This window comes from Condylostylus longicornis, unplaced genomic scaffold, assembly GCF_029603195.1.
Source record: "Condylostylus longicornis isolate FDR11 unplaced genomic scaffold, ASM2960319v2 ptg000136l, whole genome shotgun sequence".
Classification (NCBI taxonomy): Eukaryota; Metazoa; Arthropoda; class Insecta; order Diptera; family Dolichopodidae; genus Condylostylus; species Condylostylus longicornis.
In genome coordinates this window covers 1-20,812 of record NW_026578104.1, presented here as the reverse complement: position 1 = coordinate 20,812, position 20,812 = coordinate 1, and the positions used below count along the sequence as shown (strand labels likewise).

The 20,812-nt window shown below is 28.9% G+C and overlaps 1 protein-coding gene across 1 annotated transcript; it reads right to left on the bottom strand.

The window, feature by feature from the left end:
* Positions 1–3,098: 3,098 nt before the first annotated feature.
* Positions 3,099–20,363, bottom strand: LOC129615536 (tryptophan 2,3-dioxygenase; the record flags this gene model as incomplete). The annotated part of the gene is given in 6 exon segments (XM_055530771.1): positions 3,099–3,280; positions 3,334–3,427; positions 5,591–5,840; positions 19,495–19,559; positions 19,562–19,853; positions 20,230–20,363. Coding segments are annotated over 6 exon segments (959 nt in total), but the record flags the coding sequence as incomplete, so codon positions are not given.
* Positions 20,364–20,812: the final 449 nt, after the last annotated feature.

The window sequence follows — 20,812 nt, the reverse complement described above, 5'->3', positions numbered from 1 at the left end:
TCAATAATTTTTTTTATTACAGGTGTTAAAAACTTTCATCAGAGCTATTAGCAGTGGGGGACTTTAACCCAACCTAAAACGCACTTGGATGATCATAAACTTTTTAAACTAGTCAAACAGACTAAACATTAGTTTTGCTGTTCCTTATTTCCTCACTTACTTGGGGGACACCCAGATTCCTACGAATGTCACTATTGCTCACATACCAGAGATCACCCACCATATTACGAAAGACCTTATTCAGGAAAGTTTTTATTTGTTTGATGTGCGTTTGCTTGGCACAACCCCATAGCTGCAAGCCATACGTCCATATATGCTTTATCATTTGGTTGTATATGAACAGCTTCTTGTACAATAGTTTTTTATATTTCTACTTTACATCTCAGCTTCATATCCAAAGTAATACCTTGGTTTTTCGCTGTGTTTTGGATTGATAGCGCCATTCAGTTGTGGTGTACTAAATTCGTGTTTGTGAAATTTACATATGCAGATGTACTTTCATTTATCTTTATTTTCCATGCAATTATCCATTTTCTTATATTTTATTACCCAGGCGCGAAAGCTTATTATTTAAACTAAGACGCAACTTTTGACATTTAAATATTAGTTATTATACTATTAAATTAGTTATATGCCTAAAATAATTACTTGGTATAGATTTGAATCCAGAGAATCTTGCTCTTTTCCAGGCGGCTTTCTGTATCAATTTGATAAAACCATCCTCTTCAAAATTTAGTTGATCTCTAGTCTGCAAATCAGAATTAAGACTTATATTTCTAACACCATCATGCTTGAGCCTATATAGTTGCCGAAATGCTTTAAGGTAAAAAAAGTGAATAAAATCCGGATTTTTTTTAGGCCAATAAATCAAACTGCCAGTAGAATGATAGGAACATCCTATTTTCCGAATGGCTTGAATGAACCAGGGTGAGTTGTCCTATAGCATCTATAACCAAGTACATCCAAATCCTTCCCCACATGTGTTTCTGACAACAAACGTACATTGAACTAGACACTTTTAGCTCTATGAAAAACCTTCAATTCATGCTTAGAATGCCATAAGCGTTCCAGGTACCAATTCGTATTTTATATACTGACATTTTTCGGAAATCATTTCGGAATAGCGATTCTCCATAGTAGTTATAGTCTTATTATGATCTTGTCAATTCCTTGTAGCACTTCTTGCATCATTTTTGACCACTTCTAAATATGTTAAAATAATTTTTTCCCTTATTTAAGGATAAATCATGAATCGCTCTTGGGGTTGCTTCATGATTACCCAGGACCCGTTTTGGCCGATTCCTTTTCTCCTAGCAACTCACCTTGGTATCTAGCAAAGCGTGCTTCGTCTTTTGGTATCTTCTGCACTGCAACATGGACCCATTATCAATTTTAACTCTCATGTGTTGAAGATATTTTATTTTTTAAGTATTTATTTATGCCTTATGTAAAATCGAAGAACAACCTGATTAGGGGAAACTTTTGAATAATATTTAAGTCATTTTCTTTTATTTTTAATTTTGTTGATGACATCTATGCATTTAAATGTATTCGGGATAAGCTCACGCTTATATCCTGCAGCTCATATGATAGATATATCTCTCTGACCATTATTTTGATTAGCTTCGTATATTTATTTTCATCAATATTCCAATTTAGCTTTTTTAACAACTTTAGTTAACTGTCTATATTCATTTTCAATATTTTGTTTTAGTTAATCATTTTTCATCATGTTTATCTTCACGTTAATACTTTCCTTTTTAAGGATTTTTATTAGCTGCTTCTAATAAGTTATATTACATACTATTACCGGCGGAGGTTTATGTTTTTTGAGTTGAGCATTTTTTCTTTGTGCAGAACTCTGGGCTTTTCTCTTCTTTCAGTTCCTTTTGATTTAAAGAATTTAATCTGTTTCTCTAGACAACTCTTTAAAAATTACATTACACGTTTGGTTTGTGCTATGAAGTCGAGAAATTTACAAATTTTTTAAAAAACTTTTTTTTTTTAAATCAATATAGAGCCAATTTTAGGGAATTGAACAAAATTTTTAAAAAAATTTCTCCAGCTCGATAATGAACCAATTTCTGCAAAAATACCATTGGCTCAGAATCGCATCAAAATTAGCCAGTGCGTTTTGTACATAGCAGTAAATTCGGAAATGTACAAAATTTAAAAAAAAAGTTTTTTGACAACTGAATAATGAGCCGATTTGGTACGCAGTAACAAGTAGGAAAATGTATACAATTAAAAAAAAGTATAATTTTTTTGATTACTTTTTTTGAGGCGAATAATGAGCCAATGTCCTTGAAAATATCATTGGCTCAGAATGACATCAAAATTATCCAGTGCATTGGGTACGTAGAAACAAGTCGCAAAATGTATACATTTTTGAAAAAAAAAACGACGTATTTTGCGACTTGTCCTGTCCTTTGCATGTTCATGCTTTCGCTGCGCATTTTTTTTTTCTTTAAAATAATTAAATTTCCTGTTATCTTTTCTTTTCAAATAATCTTCTTTTTCAAGATATTAACATTATTAGTTTAAAATTTGTATTGTTTTTATTTTTTGTACACATTTTTGTATATTTTATATACAATATAACGTTGTATATTTTGTTGCCTTCTATTGGATTTTTTTTTAGTGACGGCAAAACTGTACAGAAATAAACAAAAATTGTGAGGTGCTTGAAAAAAATTTGGCATTTATACGTCCATTTACGGAGAATTTTAGTGACCTTACAATTTTTGCTAATATTGGTTTGTGTTCGATAAGAACAGCACAAACAATGCACAGTGCATATGGTACGTGCTAATAACTCGGGAAATGGACAAATTCTTGAGAAGGAAAATTTTTTTGAGATTTTTTTTCCACCCAATAATGAGCCAGAATCGCGCTAAAATTATCCAGTGCGTTTTGTGGTTGCGAATAAGTCGAGAAATGTACAAATTTTAGAAAAAAAGAATTTTTTGTTTTACTCAATAATGAGCTAATAATTGGGTTAAAAACGAAAACTAGAAATTCAAGTTCATCTAGACTGTTAGCAGCCATATTTATGTTAATATACTTAAAATAGAATAATTGTATTTATGCATTGGATGTACGTTTACTTTATTTATTTTGTTATAGTAAAGATATATTACACAGAATATCTGAACTTTAATCTACATGGTTCATCGTTTTAAGAGTAGCTTTTATGTCATCATTTAATGGAGGTATTGATGGCCGAGGTATCAAGAAAGTTGATAAATTAAATAAATCCAGGAAAACTTTGTAGCGATCACTGTAAGTAAATAAAATTTTAATCTGTAATTTTCATACTTTTATTGCGTTTACCTCAAAGTAGAGCGCAAATACTGATAGCCAGAAGACCCACCAGTTCCTATTTGCTGAGATCCAATCATTCGCTGTACCATCATTATATGATTATCTAATGTTGATAAGTGAAAAAATATATAGTTAAAAATTAATTTGATTAAACCAATGGTATATAAAGTAGTACAATATTAATAGTGCTGTGTGTTAGTGAAAATTAAGAAATTAAGCTTTATGAAAAACTCTTTAGACTCTTAAGAGAGTTTTATGAAAAACTGATTATTGAATAATTTTAAAAATGCTGTATGAATTTGAGATGCAATTTTGTTTGGTCTAATTGTAAAAATATGAGGAATACAAAATGTAACACGACTCGAATTTGAATTGAAATTTAGAAATAAGTAAATTAATTAATTTTTAGTGTCTTCAAGTACAGGTTAGTGTACAATATTACAACATGTTAACTTTACAATATTACTAAAAATGAATTTAATTATCATACGACTTTTGTCATATTCTTTTTTTAATGTGCCAAATATTGAAAATAATACATTTCTATTAAAATCAAATAGTTTTATTTCAATCATTTCAATGTGGTAACTTTTTTCAATTATTAGCGGACAGCGAACAGCGATCAACGGTTAAAGCTCTATAAGTTTAAGAAATGAAAATTAGCAAAACTTAAAATTCTGTTTTGAAATACTGGTATTTTTTCAGTAATATAACATGGCAGCTGTATGAAATTTTTCAAGATCAGCAAACAGTTCAATAGCCCAAATTTTCAATAGTTTCTTCTATCTCTCTAACGCTGCCAGTATTTTTTAAGGGAAAATGTTGGCTGCTAGCGAGTTGTGCAAAATAGACAAAATTAAGTTATGATATGACGTATAAATGTCAAAATTTCCATTTGTATTGAAAGCCAAACTGGAAGCAATGTTATTGATTCAGCAGTGATAACTCTATTCTTTTAAGAATCGCGACACAATGTCGTTAAGGTAGCTAAGTGGAGAACTAGTTAGCTGGACGAAGCCTTGCATTTCTCTTAATCTATTTGCGTTAGGGACACTGTGGGAACAAAAGAGGAACAAATTCTCTCTTACTTTCTTATTTGCCAGGGATAGTTTACTAAACTGTAAAACATACCAAAAGATGTGATATACCTATATGGAAAACATAATATCAACACTTTGGACTAATTGAGAGTTCTCGTTCGTTTCACTTTCTTTTGCCCCTATTTTCTACAAGTTGAAAAGGCTCAACAGCATAAACGCAATTTTTATAGGTTAAAAAGCTGACGTTACCTGCCATAAATCCGAGTTATCAATAAGAATGTAGAAACTAAACTGTAACTGTAATGACTGTTCTGTAGCAGTTTCTTGTTTGTCTAAAGGCGTACAGTCATCTTACTGTGGGAGTACTGTTGAGTTTAGCACACAATATGTACGGTTTGATCTGGAAACAGAGCAAAAAATCTTATTGTTTATGTGGGTGAGAATTGCATATTCCGTTCATATAACCGTTGCATAAAATTATTGAGTAAGAAAAAATTGCAAACACTTCAATGTTCTGCCTTGACCAACTCCAAAACAGAATATATGTCCGAGAGGGTTTGTTTGCTGTGATTTATTTTACACTTCCAAAATTAAAAAAGTTTTTTATTATTTTGAGAGAAAGCAAAATTTTATTTGTAGTTGAATATTCATTTGATAATACTTAATATCAAATATTATTTGTTTTTTACACTTTGTTAAAACTGTTTTTCTTCCTTTACAAAAAAACTTAGTAAATTTATATTACAACCCTTTAAGTCTTAACCTGCCTTTAACTTTAAATTCACAACTTCTTGGGTTATTCTAATGTTTTCCTTTTATTTATCTTAAATAATACCCGCCTTAAACCTTAAAATTGATTAAATAATGTATTTAAGCCTCTCTCTTTCCCCTCTCCCGCCCTCCGTTTCTTTCTGGAAATTGATAAAAGAATCATTCCTGAAATCAATTACAACCGTAAATGTACAATCCCTTGTCCCTTGTCCTCTAATATATACTTGCTCAAGTAACCTGCAAATCAAATTTGTAATATAAATTATAGTAACAAAGTAAGAGTGAAAATAGCATTATCACGTTATATATTTTGCTACTTTTTTCTACAATCTTTTAAACACTATTTAATTGAGAATTTTGAAAATGAGCTATTAAAGACTACATTTTAAGATTAGACTATATTTAAATAAAATGTGAGGGGTATTTTTAAAAAAATAAACATATTTTGAACTTACATCTCCACTTAGTTATGAGAGAATCAATATCCATTAACAGAGTTAGAATCTGATGTGGTTGACTAAACCTTGGTTCGTCTCTGTAAAATGTTATCATTATTGCTCCTTGTAAAGCTTTGTAAGAAAAACGTCTTTCACCTCGTTGTAGCAATGAATCATGTATATGTTCATCAAACACAGTGCGGTATACTTCTCTTCGTTTTTGAATATCCATTAACTTATATTTCCTTACCGCTTCCAATTTCTCTCCCTGTAAAAAGTGTTTTCTTAATATCAACTAATAATGTTTGTGATGTAAATAGTGCGAGCATTAATAAAAATATAATAGTATTAATAATAAAAATAATAGTAATAATAATAATAGTAATAATAATAATAATAAAAGTAACAATAACAATTGTAATAGTAATAATAATAACAATAAAAATAATTATAATAATAGTAAGAATAACGAGAAAAAATAGAGTTGATCGTGTCAACTCTATGATACCCGTACGAATTTGTTATCCAATGTCCGAGTTATGAAAATTTGCCGTAGTTGACTATGGGACAGACAACAATTTTAAGTTGCCATATAACCATATTAATTTATGTAAAATTTCAATAATTTGTACTTTTTTGTATACAAAATTTCAGTACTTTTCAATATTTTCTAAGACATGGCCAAACTACCATTAAATTTTTACGGCAACTAATAGAAGGAGTTAAGAAATTTCAACGGTTCTTATCACACATAACAGCCCTGGTAATACACTTGCTTTCACAATGTTTTTATATTATAATTTCTAAGATAATGCCAAATAATTTTTGAAGTCTTATGGCTGCTACCAGAAAGAGTCAAGCAATTTTAACAAATTTTATCAAACACATTGGCCCTACTAATATATTTGATTTTGCGAAATTTCAATTCCACAATTTTTATTGTGTCTGAGATATAGCTAAATTTACTTTTGAAGGTGTATGGCAGCTACCTGAGTTGCAATTTCAACGACTTTATGAAACACATTGGGCCTACTAGTATATTAACTTGTGCGAAATATTAATACGACAGCTTTTATACAAATTTAAATATGGTTCTGGCATTTACATCATGAACCCTTTGTGAAAATTTGGTGAACTTGGTTCAATTAGTTTTTGAGTTATCGGTGGGACGGACGGATGGACGTATAGACAAAGCTAAATCGACTCCGAATTCGATACTGATCAAAAACATACACTTGAGTCTATATCTCAAACCATTATTTCTTAGCGTTACAAACGGTAAAGCAAATTTAGTATACCCTGCAAACATACGTTCGTACGGATATAACAATAATAAAAATAATAATATATACATTAATAATATTAAAGTCAACGATTAATCGCTTGAAGTTTAAAAAAAGTTTTATTTTGATTTCATGCCAAGATTATTATTGTACTTTGATCGAGTTGCAAAATTAAGCTTAAACTTTAACTTACACAATCGATCTATTTATGCTAATTAATTGATTATTTTGCATTTATTGTTTATTAAAAGCGTGTGAGATAATTTTATGTTAAATATGGAAAGTAAGTAACAAAAGTTTAAAATTAAAATTAAATTAAAAAAAAGAAGTCTCAGATTACAATTTTGCAATTACAAAGCAATTTTTTACGAAAAAGTTTCTGTATTCATGCAAATTTCCATGCAAATGTGATATGTCAGCATTTTTGATGTTATGGGTGTACTTATGTACGGTTCTATCGTTAACTCTTCACCTATGAAAAATCCACGACCCGTGGATGTGGTATAACTTGGTGGGATGTTTATTGACTCTATTACAATATCATTAAGTCGAAATATGGTTAATGCTAGAAATGGTGATGCCCAAGTAGAACGTTTTGTTGTAAGTTTTCTCACTATTAGTATTGCTGCGACAAAGAGAATAACTGATGTAATGCTGATGTCTGTGGTAATGGCAATTATGCCATTTAGATGCATAACTGCTGGTAAAACATGTGCTGTTCAGTTTTTCATTCTAATTGTTTCATTGGAATATCAGAAAATTCTCTGATAGAGGTTTTGTAATCCTGTCATTAAAACTGCAAAGGAAATTGTGTCGTCATTTATTATTTCGATTTGTTCTCTTTTGTTACACATAGTTATATATAAATATTTGGTTGATACAATGGTTTTCTACTAATTTTATTCTGCGAAGGTTTGCACGTCGTTATGTCTCCATGGTTCTGACAAGGATCTTTTTTTCTCCGTAGTTCTGACTGGGTTTTTTTATTCTTAGCTTATGAGTAAGTGCTTATGTTCTATGTCTATTCATTTTATGGTATTGTGGATCATGTTGTGAATCGAATTTGAATGTGGTTGTAATCAATTGCACTTGTTATTGGAACTGAGATAACATGCAGCATTATTGTTCCTTTTGTAACAACGGCTGGTTTAGAGCGTTCAGTGGACTCCATTATATAAGAATATGGAAGTGCTTATTAGACGAAATAATTTTTTTTTTCAATATGTCGGTTATAACAATTGTCGCTTTTTTTAATTCTTAGAATAAAATAGAATAAAAAAGACAGTATAGAATAAAATTTGTTTATATTCTGCTTCAGTATGGAGTTTGCTCGTTGTTTGGTTGGACCTTTTTATCGTTTTTTGTGCTGTTTTAATCAGAATGTCATTAATTTTATATTGTCTCAGTCTGTATGGTCTGAAAATCCGCCTAACCATTTCCATGCGCTATCTAACCAGTTTACAGAGCAACTTGATATTTTTGGTTTATCACCAAGTTTAGCCATTAGCTACACGTTTTATTTTACATGATAGCTCTGTTGGGATATGAGTTTACTTTTTGTAGTAGCTTGCCGTAATTCTTTTGCAACTAATTACAATACTGTCTGATAGCTTTCTAGGTTTGTTTTGGAGACAAGATGAAAATAACCGTTCTACATTTCCAACGCCTTGATTAATGGTGACCAGCTGCGTGTCATATTGATAGATTTGAAAGGTTGTTGCTAATTCAACATTCCTAATTTGAAAAGAAAAAAATGTTTAGTTAGTTTGACTGGATTTCTTTAGTGGGCCTTGAACTCTGCGGCCCACTGATTCAGTTCCGATTCTCATTCGATTGTTCCTTGCCATTACTTCATTTTTTTAAACAGGGGTTCTGTCTATAGCAGGACTCCTCGATGCGAGCTTTCCAACGCTTCAATTTAAAATTATTTTTTCTGTTGTTCATTGCAGATGTTAACGGCTGATGCTCGATCAGTACCTTGATCATTTTTGCGCCATATAAATAATTTCTCAATTTGTCTAACGCCCATAGGATCGCAAGAGGTTAATTTTCGTTTGTTGCGCAAACCTCTTCCGTTCGACACATCGGTGGTTAGTATCAACTCCTTCTGCAAATCTGGTAGCAGAAAAAATTCTGCAAATCTGCAATTAAATTTTCGGTAAAATTAGCAGTTCTGCTGATGTTAACAGCTCTTTTAATTTTTGCAATGTTTTTAATTCTTCCTCATATATGCTAGTTGTCATCTTTTTTGATTGATTTGTTTTGATTTGGGTATTGTTCCCTCGTCTTAGATTGGTTGAAGGTTTCGCTATTTCTTATTCCTTTTAAAGACTCCGTTTTGCCCAGATTTACACGTAAATGTTGTTGAAGATACTTTCTTCACATTTCTTAGGTGTTTGTCTTCGTTTTTAACCCCGAAAATGATGACGTCATCGATGTAAACGTAACAGATGGTATTTGCAATATCCGAAATCGAGTAGGTGTCTTCTGCGGTTATCTTTCTTCCATTCATTATTTCTTGATACCGGAGGCGTCCATCCTTTTTCTCAACTATCCAAATAGATTAGTTGTACGTACCCTTCGATGGTTTTATAATTTCGTCAGGTAGTAATTTCTTTATATGACCGTCAGCTTCACTTCTCATACGTATCGCATACGCATAAATTTAATGGTAGTTCATCGGTATATATCTGACTTCAGCTTCGAAAGTTGTCTCTATGTTTTCCTGTATGTTAATTGGTGGTGTGTGGTTGTGTATCTGTCTTTTTAATTTTTTTTGGATCTATGCATATAGGTAATCGTCTCTAATTTCCAAATTGTTGACTTCAATAGAATGCTCTTATTTTATAAGCAGGCATGTCAATCAGGAGGTCCGCAGGCTGCATGCGGCTAACAGATCCTGATCCTGCGGCCCGTTACAATTTCTGAAAATTGTGAATTTTAATTCTGACAATTTTGTTACAAATATTGATTTAGATCACTAAGAAAGTGCTGAAAAAAGAGTGACGGTTCTGCGGGAGTTTATCACACACCCAAAAACCAAACTTATGCATAAGCCAAAAATAAACAACGAAAACGACTGTTCTAAAAATCAAATATTTATATGTTCGAGCTAGTTTAATTTTATTATATTTGTAAACAGGAGATCAATGTAATAAATTCCAAATTTTCCGAATATTCTAATTAGAATAAGTTATTAGTAACCGAATTTGAAAGAAAGCAACAAAATTTTTAGATTTCGATATTTGTCAAAATGAATTTAACCTATTTACTTTTCCATTTTCTGCTGTTATTGAAACACTTGATGCAAAGTTACAAATGAAACCGAAATGTTGTGCAATTCGGTATTAAAAAAAAATTAGAGAAGTGGAAATTATTAAATTTTTTAATTATTTACCTATAAATCAACAAAGCGTGTTTAAGCAGTGTTCGCAATTAAATATTTATATGAACAATTGTTTTCGATATTAAAAAATAATAAAACGGCTGAAAGATCAAGCTGTTAATCAACATTTTCAATCAATATCAAAAATATTGAAAATTACACCTGGGAATTAAATTCAACGAAATTTCGAAAATTTAGTAATAGAAAGCAGTGTTCGCTATTATTGCTTGACAAATTTGCTATTAAATTTGCTTGACATGCCTGAAAAGAATGTTTATATCCGGTGCCATCTTCAATATATATTTTTTTTCAGTCTATAACTGCTTCTATTTCCTTTAAGGTGTAATCGCCTATAATGCCACCAAAAGTTTTGAGTACAGGCAACAACAACGTTGTTTCAATAGGGTTACTTATGCTGTTGAAGAATTTTCTACTTTTTTTTTATTAGTTTTAATAATTCCACCCGCTGATTTTATGATAAATGGTTTTTCAGCAGAAAAACCGAAGCTAATTCAGTTTTTATGAAAGTTTTATTTGCAACCTGTGTGGATCAGATATTTCAAGATTTCGTTGTCCTTAGTATATTCTATACATGGTACACAAGACAGGCTTGATTAATTAAATCTAATTCATTTTCTTCGTTCTTCTCTGTTTCTTCTAATTCTCGCTCGTTATCATAGTGTTTGATAATATTCTTCTTCTGGTTCAACGCAAAAAATTCCCTGTTAATTCTGTTGGAATTTTCTCCTCGGGTTGTTTATGAAACCTTTCACTGATCCATCAATGCTCATCGGGCAGGTGGCTTCGACTGTGTTGATCTTGCTGAAACTGTAGTCGGGCCTTTTACACTAGTTTTTGGTATGCAGATGTTATTGTTACATTGTGAAGTTTTTGTAAGTACTACAATTGAATTATTGAATTTTCTGTCGTGCGCTTGTATGCTTTGGAAGTTTATGTTTTGAATTTCCACACTTGGAGAGTAGGCCTCAGGTAGTGCGAGACACCTCTGCGTGATATTTATCGGCATAATACGAGGACTTTTATCTAGCTCCAATCCTCATTATATGTGTTATTTGAGACTAACGCCGAATCGGCGTTTCCTCGAATTTTTTGCCAGTCGTGTTGCAAAATCGATCGATGAACTGTCTCAATTTTTTAACAAACTCTCGACCGTGTGAATGATCCCATTGAATGGTACCAATTCTTTCACTGTAGAGAGCAGTTTGCTGATTTCATGAAGTTACTTTTCATTTATAGGCCGTTGTAGGCTTTGAAAGCTTTTCGGTGGAAGAGTTTGAGTTGATTCGATACTCGGTTTTGTTTTGTGATGTTCTTAGATTGACGTTTCCTCGGAATATCAACGTTTCTATCTGACGAGCCCCTGTTTAGATCGAAACGTTGATATTTGCAACTATCCTACTCTTGGTACGATGAGTAACATTTGTTAGACAGTTCTGAAGTTGTACTATGTTTCACAGGTAAAATAACTGCTAGACTTGTCCCGATACGCTATTGAATTGGCCTATGCTCTTCACGGGCATTGAAACTGCTGAGTTTAGCCTGTACAAATATAAACTTAAAGTTTAAGTTACAAATTCGATCTATTTTTACTAATTATTTCATAACTTTGCATTTATTAAAGAGTGTGACATAATTTTATGCCAAATATTTAAAGTAAGCAACAAAAGCTTAATATTAAAAAATTTAATACTTAATTTAAAAAGTTTCAGATTACATTTTTATGATTAAAAAGCATTATTTTGTTTCTGTTATAAAATTTCCATGCAAATTTAACATGTCAGTAGTTTTGATGTTACGCTTGTACTACCTTATGTACGATTCTATCGTTAACTTTAGTTATTTATTGTTTATATAGTAACAACAATTGTTATAACTTCAGTTATTAAATGTTTTTATTAGTAATAAAACAAAAATAATAGTAATACTACTAATATTGACAATTATAATAATGTTTTTATTTACATGTCTGATCGTACTTGCACCAGTGAAAAGAATGGTGAATACCCTTTATTTCATTGGGTGCGGTACTTTTCGTACTATAAGAACTAGTATTAATGCATCTGCTGAACCCAAGCTTTTCAAAGAAAAAGCTGTTCAACCCACTTTTACCACCTATAGTTCGTATGGCGAAAAAGCTTGTCAAGCTGCACTCTTTATGACAAAGTAAAACTTTTCCTTGTCGCTTCGCACATTGCGGCTGACCATGTACATTGTACACCATAATAACAAGACGAAATTTAGCTTAAAAGTTTTTATAGAGAGAAATGGTCTTCCCGCGGGTTACTCGTAGTTGCTGGATATTTTTAATCGATATCATGAGACGTTAAATATATTGTCTCAAAAGAATGACAGGAATATCGACTTCCTCGCATTTTTGTTCGAAATGTTCATAGATCTTTAAAGTCACTCCAAAATAATTTGGTATGATCCACCTGCGTGCGTAGGAAGCATTCCAATAACTTTGAATAATATTTCAATTTACTATCAAAATGTTCGAGGTCTTAGAATTAAAACCAGCGATGTGTTGCTGAATTTTTCCACAATGGACTGTGACGCTTTTTTCTAACGTAAACATGGATGATTCCTTCTGTTAAGATACTTAGAATCTAATTTAGATGTATTTTATAAGAGAACAGACAAAAACTATATAAGAATTCACGAAAGCTACACCTTATAACTAGTTTTCACATAAGTCAACACAGTTTTAGAAATATAAATTTTGTTTAACTTTTGTAAAACTTTTGAGACGTTTATGAAAATTAATTCTCTATTTAGAATATTGTAAATATTTTGTAGCGAAATTGAAAATATTTTTTGTGGAATTTCGAGGAATATTTATATTCATATTATTACTAATAAATTATTTCTTATTTGGTAATGTTTTCATTTTAATACTGATGTACTTGTGCCCAACAAAATATTTTTTATTCAGCTATATTTTATTTAGAAAAACTCGAAAGGGCTACTGCCAAAAGAGTTACTTATAACCTCTATTTCAACATTCAAATATCAAAATTGGATTATCTACAAAATTGCTATAAATTTCCCTTTTAGTTTCTTTTTATCCGTATAATTGAAATAATTTTAGCGCTTTTGATTTTAAGACGGATTAAAATAGGTTTATGTTATACTAGTCGCGTGTGTTTGCATTGAAAGCTTTGCAAGTATTATGTTTGTAGTTTTGAAATTGTGTTCCATTCTGTATGTGAGATAATTAAAGTTTACTTTTTTTCTTCAAAAACACACCCGTAAAATACTTACATGATATTTTTATCCTTATATTTTGTAAGATAAAACTTGAAATAAGAAAAACTTTTAAAAATATTTACCAAAAAGTACATAATTAAACAAAAAATTAGTTCCTTTGAGATTCTTTTGAGTAATTTATTTTATAACTTGAATTTGACTTATATCTCATAAAATTGTAAAATACTACATCTAATTCTACTAATACTACATCTAGTCTAAAATCTAGGCACGTATATATTTGGAGTTTATAATACATGCGAATAAAACTCGTGAATGTTTAATTAGTTAATACTAATATTATATAGGGTAACGCGTTTAGTATACGATTTCTATACAAAGAATCTCATGTTCGAACCCTGAAAAATGCGAATTGTCAAATTAATTTTTTTTATTGATAATTTTATTTTATTTTTTTGTTCTTGTTTAAAATGGAATTAAAAGCTTTAGCCTTACAAATCAATATCAGGGATAATAATATTATCAAATCAATATTTTATTAAAACATCACAATTTTCTTAAGAAAGTGATCACTTTTTGTTATAAATCACACTTCCAAATATGAATTTATATACAATATTGTTTTACAAAATGGTACTACAGAATGTAGTACCATTTTATAAAAAACGGTTATAAAGCATCTTTGGAGAGGGTGAAGAGGAAGGGTGGGTGGAATTAATGCTTTTTATGGGATCTAAGAGGCAAAACCCTATCTAATGCCTTTTGTCCCATGTCTCTAGTTCTTCTAGAAGTATCCGTACTTTTTGATACCTGAGAAGTAGCTTTGTATATATTATAATGTAAAATAGGATGGTTTTTTAAGAGTTATACGAAATATGAATAAAATATAGAATTATAAAGGGAAATTTAAGGTACTGCGTAGCCTAGTGGGTAGCGCGGGAGTCTGATAGCCAGAAATTTATTGCAACAATGCTTGCCTGGATGTTGTCCTATTTTTATTTTTTTCGATTATTTTAAAAAATTTTTTTTCATTTTGTTTAAATTTTTTGTTTTATTTTTTTTAATATATAACAGATAAATATTATTATAAAAGTTTAAAGAAAATTTCCAAAAAAATATTTTTATAATTGTTAAGTACATAAATATGTATGTATATTATATTTTTAAAGCTTCCTAACTAAATTTTTAAAGCTTTCTACAAAAACAAAAAAATGATTGTTTTCAAATATATGTATGTATGTATATGAATGTATTAAAATTTAGCATGTTACAGTTTTTGGCTTGGAACAATAAAAATAAAATTCTAACTATATACGTACATATATTCCGTATGTATATTTTTATAAAGCTTGCTGATGAAACATAATATTCAAAACAACAACAAATACAGCATTAATATTCAGATGCCACAAAACATCTGATGTCTTTGACAAAAGCTGACATTTACTTACGTTAAAATTATTTCGATTTTTCGAACCAAAAATATGTGAGATCAGGATATTTTGTCTGTATGTATATTTTCTTTAAAGCTTCCTAACTAAATTTTTTAAGCTTTCTATATGAATTGAATAATATTCGAAACTGTGGTTTGGCATATAGAAACACATAATTATTAAATCATGGAGTATCATACAAAAATAAATTTTTCAAATAAAGAAAAGGTTTAGGCAAACAAAATAATAATTTTATTCAAATATATGTATGTACATGAATGTATTAGAATTGAATATTTTAAAATATTTTGTTTAAAAAAATTAGAAATAAAATTTTAAGCACAAACATACATTATTATGAATGTGCACCTGTTTTTTTAAAACTGCGGGTGAACATAATATTGAAATATGATCACAAAAGATATCTAATTTAGATAAAATTTTTCTCAGTATATTATTATTATTACTATTATTATTATTATTGCTATTATCATTGTTATTAGTACTACTTTTATTATAATTGTTATTATTATTATTATTATTGTATATTAACATGCATGTTCGATTTTTATTTTCAATGAAACAAAATGTAAAATACATGTCCGCAGCATATTTTTCGCTGAAATGTAAAGGCCTTTAGATGATGGAATATATATTGCCGTTAATATAATGTTTGCTTATAAAAATTATAATTATATAATTTCTGAAATACTGCTGATGCGTACAAATTATACAATCCATAGATACGGCAGCTCATCTCATATTTAAGATTTAAGAATATTATTTTATTCACTATAAAATTATTATTTTATTCACTATTCAATATTATTTTATTTTTTATATAATAAACAAAAATGATATTGGAATTTGTACTAATGAAAAACTGCCTTTTATTATAATAGAAATTTTCTTTATTTTTTTTATTTAAAGTTACAGATTTTTACCGGAATAGCATATAATAAGAAAGGTTATGAAATGGCAACAAATTTTGCAATATCGAGTTTTTGGTGCTAACATACTTTTCCAGAGTAGGGAATTGTAAATAAACTGCTTTTATATAGGTGTTGATCTGTCGGTCTAAGTGTCTGTCAGCCTGTGTGTGCACGTGTGTATCTCAAGTTCGGCTTAACCCAACTTAAATGTCGGCTAAAAACTTTTTAGTGTCCTTAAAATTTTAAAAAAGTGTTTAAAGGCATTTTCATAGTCGTCTGGAATACTTTTACTAATTTAGACAATGTATCTTGCAGTCGGTTGTGTGCTGAACACATCAGATTTTTGCATTATAGTCAAGTACTCCAATTGTTCCCCTTTTTCTTTAAAATTTTTTCTTTCATCACACTATCATGTAACAATGACGCCAACTTTATTAGAATAACCAAAGCCTTTGCAATCTTGTCTTGGAAATAAAGCGTGAGCTAAAAAAAATGCTTATATTGTTCAATGGCACGGAATTTACCGTTAGCTTTCTGCGTTGTTAGAAATTTGAAAAAGCTTGGGGTTTTGAAAATACAAGGTGCTGTAAATTAAAATTTTGCAAATCTCGTAATTCGATAACTTGAAACTGGGTAGAGTTGGGAAAAAAATTTTCTTCTAACGAAACGAACTTTTTACTAATGTCTAAAAGCTGTTAAAATTTCTGTGTTTCGCAACCTTAAGCCTAGAAGAAAAACGACTTTGAAGAATTTGGAAAAAACGTATTTTAGATGAGTAAATTTTAACTGCTATTTTGTTCTTTCAAAGTTTAAATATAGTATGCCGCCTTAGTAAAAGCCAACCACTATATTTCTGCGTTTGCAAAATTTGAAAAGTGCTTATGTTTTCACTGCAATAAATAAGTAAAAAAAGTTAATTATTTGCACAGATAACAATGTTTGCAGTACCTATTTCAGCTTTTGTGAAAACGTTGGAATAGAGAAAATTTGTCACGACTGCAAGAATTTTCGAAATGGACAAAGGTTGATAATGATAAGAATGATGACCTACACAATCTTAAAATACATGCCTGTGTAAAAATTTTATACTTTATATAAGCGATCCATATAAAATATATGCGTGTTACAACTCCTCTAACAACAGTATTTTACTTGTATAACATAATTTGCTATACGTATGAAAAGGTACACTCGATTTTGAATTAGCAATTGCAATATCAAGATATGATGCTATTTAATCCAACTTGAAATCATAAACATACATATATACGATTTTTGTTGTCAAACATCCATGTTTACCTTGTAAATTTAAAATAATCGCATATTTGGTTTACAGTTGAAACATCATCATTGTGAATTTCGTACTTCCCAAAGGAAATTACAAAATTTGTACATCATGTATTGTACATACATCGTTATATACAGTATTGAATATTCATCTGACTGAAAATTGGTCGTTGTGGTGCCATATTGAAAACGGCAGATAAGTAAATCTAAACAGCATAATTTAATAATTTTTTTTTCTTTTTACTTTTTTTTAATTGACATTTTGAAGTTAGAAATTACAGAAAAAATCTCAGACTACGCTACTAGTTTCATGTTATTCAATTAATTGTAGAGATGGAAGATTTAAGCATGCATATAAACTTTGTTTTCGAGCAGTTCTGAAAATGTATAAATTGAATTAAAATGTCTAATCGAAATGAAATCTTTCAAATTATAAAAATATTAATTAAGAGACATTTACATATATCTATTTAAATAAAAAAATATAAGTCACTATTCAAAAATGAGTATTTTTGGTAACGTAGTTTCATTTCCAACTTTGAATTTAAATAACTTAGACAGCAGAGAAACGAATCTGCTAAAACTACTAAATTGATGCAAACAAAAAAAAGTTTTTGTAATTGTAAAAGTTTCGACATTATCATATGTTTGTAAAGTCTCAAAGATGAAGCAACAGCATAAATTACTTAAAAAACTTATTTTGGAATAAATTTGTTCAAGTAATAGCAAAAATGATGTATATATATTATATGTAGATTACTTATTTAGAACAAAAATTTTCATACTATTTTTTCAAATCTATTTTATATAATTTTTTGTCATCACAGAAAATGATATAAAAATAAAGTGCCAAATTTCTCTTTCTCTTCTTTATACCCTGCACTTCGTGAAGGTTATATTAACTTTGGAATGGAGTTTGTAACTACTTGAAGTAGTGATCTGCGGTATGAACATATATATATATTGCTCAGCGTATAATTCTGTGTCGATTTAGACATGTCCTTCTGGCCGTCCGATCGCACTGATGCATGACTGATTACAGGTCAGAAATATTTCTGAAGTTTTGGTGGAATTGCTTGAGAAGTTCGGTTGTTCTGTAACTCTTTTAAGAATTAGTGCTTTTGCTTATAGTGACAAATTCTTTATTCTTGATGTGTAATAATGACACATATGAATAATGACGCATTGAAATTTTCAGCATTTCAAACTATTAATTTAAATCACCTTAAAAAATGAAGCCCAACGCTCTTAATACTTCTAGTTTCTTTTTTTCAATTTGAAGTTTTTCTTCTTGAATTTTAAAAAAGTCTCTACAACACGTTCACTCGTTTTACTTTTACACATCTACGAAGGCTTTAATATATTTTTTTTCTTTTTTAAGAAAAAAATTATATCATTTACTATTGATGCTATTTTCATAGCTATCACCATTACATGATGTTGTTTACTTTCTATTCTTTTTACTCCGCTATTTTTAAAATTATATTAGATCTTTCGTTGAAGAAGAAATAAAGGGACTTATTGCACACGCATCGCGGAAATTGTTGAAATATTTTCAATTTGTCGATTTGTTTTCTGATGTTTGTATCTTTAAAAATTTATATTTTTCTATAAGCTTACTAATGCCCTAAAAATTGGAAAGAAGTATTTAATTGGTATTTTTATAATATTTTGTAATACTTTCACTTAATTAAACAATCCACATTGCGGTCGGTTATGTGGTGATCACATCAGATTTTTTAATTTTTTTATTAGTAAAATGTTGTTCACTTTCAAGCTACATGTGTATTTATTAAAGCAAATTGTATAAAATTTAAAAGAAACTTATTGCAATAAATTATTTAGAACTAACATAATTTTCGTTTTGTATAAAAACTATTTTTGTTGTTGTAATATAAAACTAAGTAGTTTCGTGTATTTCTTAAAACTGTATGTTAAATTTGCAACTTTTCAAGCAAACCCTAAAAATACTATCGCATTTTCAAACGCAATTTTTTGATGACAGCCATATTTCTCATTTATACTACACATTTAGGACAAAGTTGGAACCAAATTATCGAAAATACTGCACAGTGTAGTTACATGATTTTTTTAATTTTCTTATTTAACCGGAAAATTTTCAAATTTTTTTTATTTAAGTACTAAAGTTTTGATGTAATAAACTTGAAAACATAATTAACTGGGACGCATTTAAATAAAAAAACGGATAAATGCAGCATTAAAACGGAAAACGCTGTTAAATATAGCTCACATATCAGAGGGGACTGCATTTTTTTTTATATATATACGATAACTTATGTGAGCCCTTGTTGGAAGTACACTAATTTAACAACGTACATATTTTGAAACATCAAACTTTTTCTGTTTTACTTACTTTTGATTTTTCCTCCTCAATATAAAGAAACTGCTCTACGCTTTGTTGGAATTTCTCCCAAAATTAAACCCAGTTATTTCAAGACCTGGCGTTCTAGCTAGCCACTTCTGGATCAAATCTAATAGCGATGGTTCAGTTTCCGAGGCTTGAAGAGCTTGAGCTGCGAGTTCATCATTTTCAAAAACATGTGAATATTTTTGGTTATATACAATTCTGTGCTCACATTTCAATCCCAATTTATTTTCTAGTAAGCGAAATTGCATAGATTGAAAACCAGACGCGGGTGCTAAGTAATTCCTAAAATCCATAAAATCTAGGGGGGTCATAGTTTCTAATATTGGAACTTGATCAACACAAAGCTAGAAATAAAATTTAATGCAAATGTCAATAAAATATTCAATCATATTTATGATACGTAGATATTCATGCATGCAAAGTGTTTTATTATTCATTTTCTTTAACTTCATTTCGAAGCAGTTATTGGTTTAACTTCAATTGAAGGTTTCACATTCTATGAGAATTTAACGAAAAAACATGTACTTACATATGTTTAGAAAATTTGTAATAAAGATCTGACATTTATTTTAAACACACTTGATGCTATATGTGTTGAAATTTTTTAAAATCTTAAAACGATGTATAACGGAAAATATATGTATTGTTTCACGCATGTTTCACATTAGCAAAATAAATCCCTTACAATTATTATAAAATTTATTTTAAGTTTCTACTTACCTTAAGAATCAACACGATTCGGTTCAACCTTTTTATAATTTCCATTGTATTTGATTCTTCAATTACTTGCGTGTTAAATAAATTGCGTACAGAATCTAGTTCATAAATTATTTGTTTAAACCAAAGCTCATATACTAAAAAAAATAGAAGAGGTATTTTCAAGTAATTTTTTATATCACCAATTAGAAATAATTTTTATGATAAATTATAAATAAATTGTTTTTTCAGCTAATAATAATAATAATAATAATAATAATAATAATAATAATAATAATAATAATAATAACAATTATAATAATAATAATAATTATAATAATAATAATAATAATAATTATAATAATAATAATAATAATAATAATAATAATAATAATAATAATAATAATAATAATAATAATAGTAATAATAATAATAATAATAATAAAAAAAAAAATAATAATAATAATAATAAAAATAATAATAATAATAATAATAATAATAATAATAATAATAATAAAAATTATAATAATAATAATAATAATAATAATAATAAATAATAATAATAATAATAAAATTAATAATAATAATAATAATAATAACAATAATA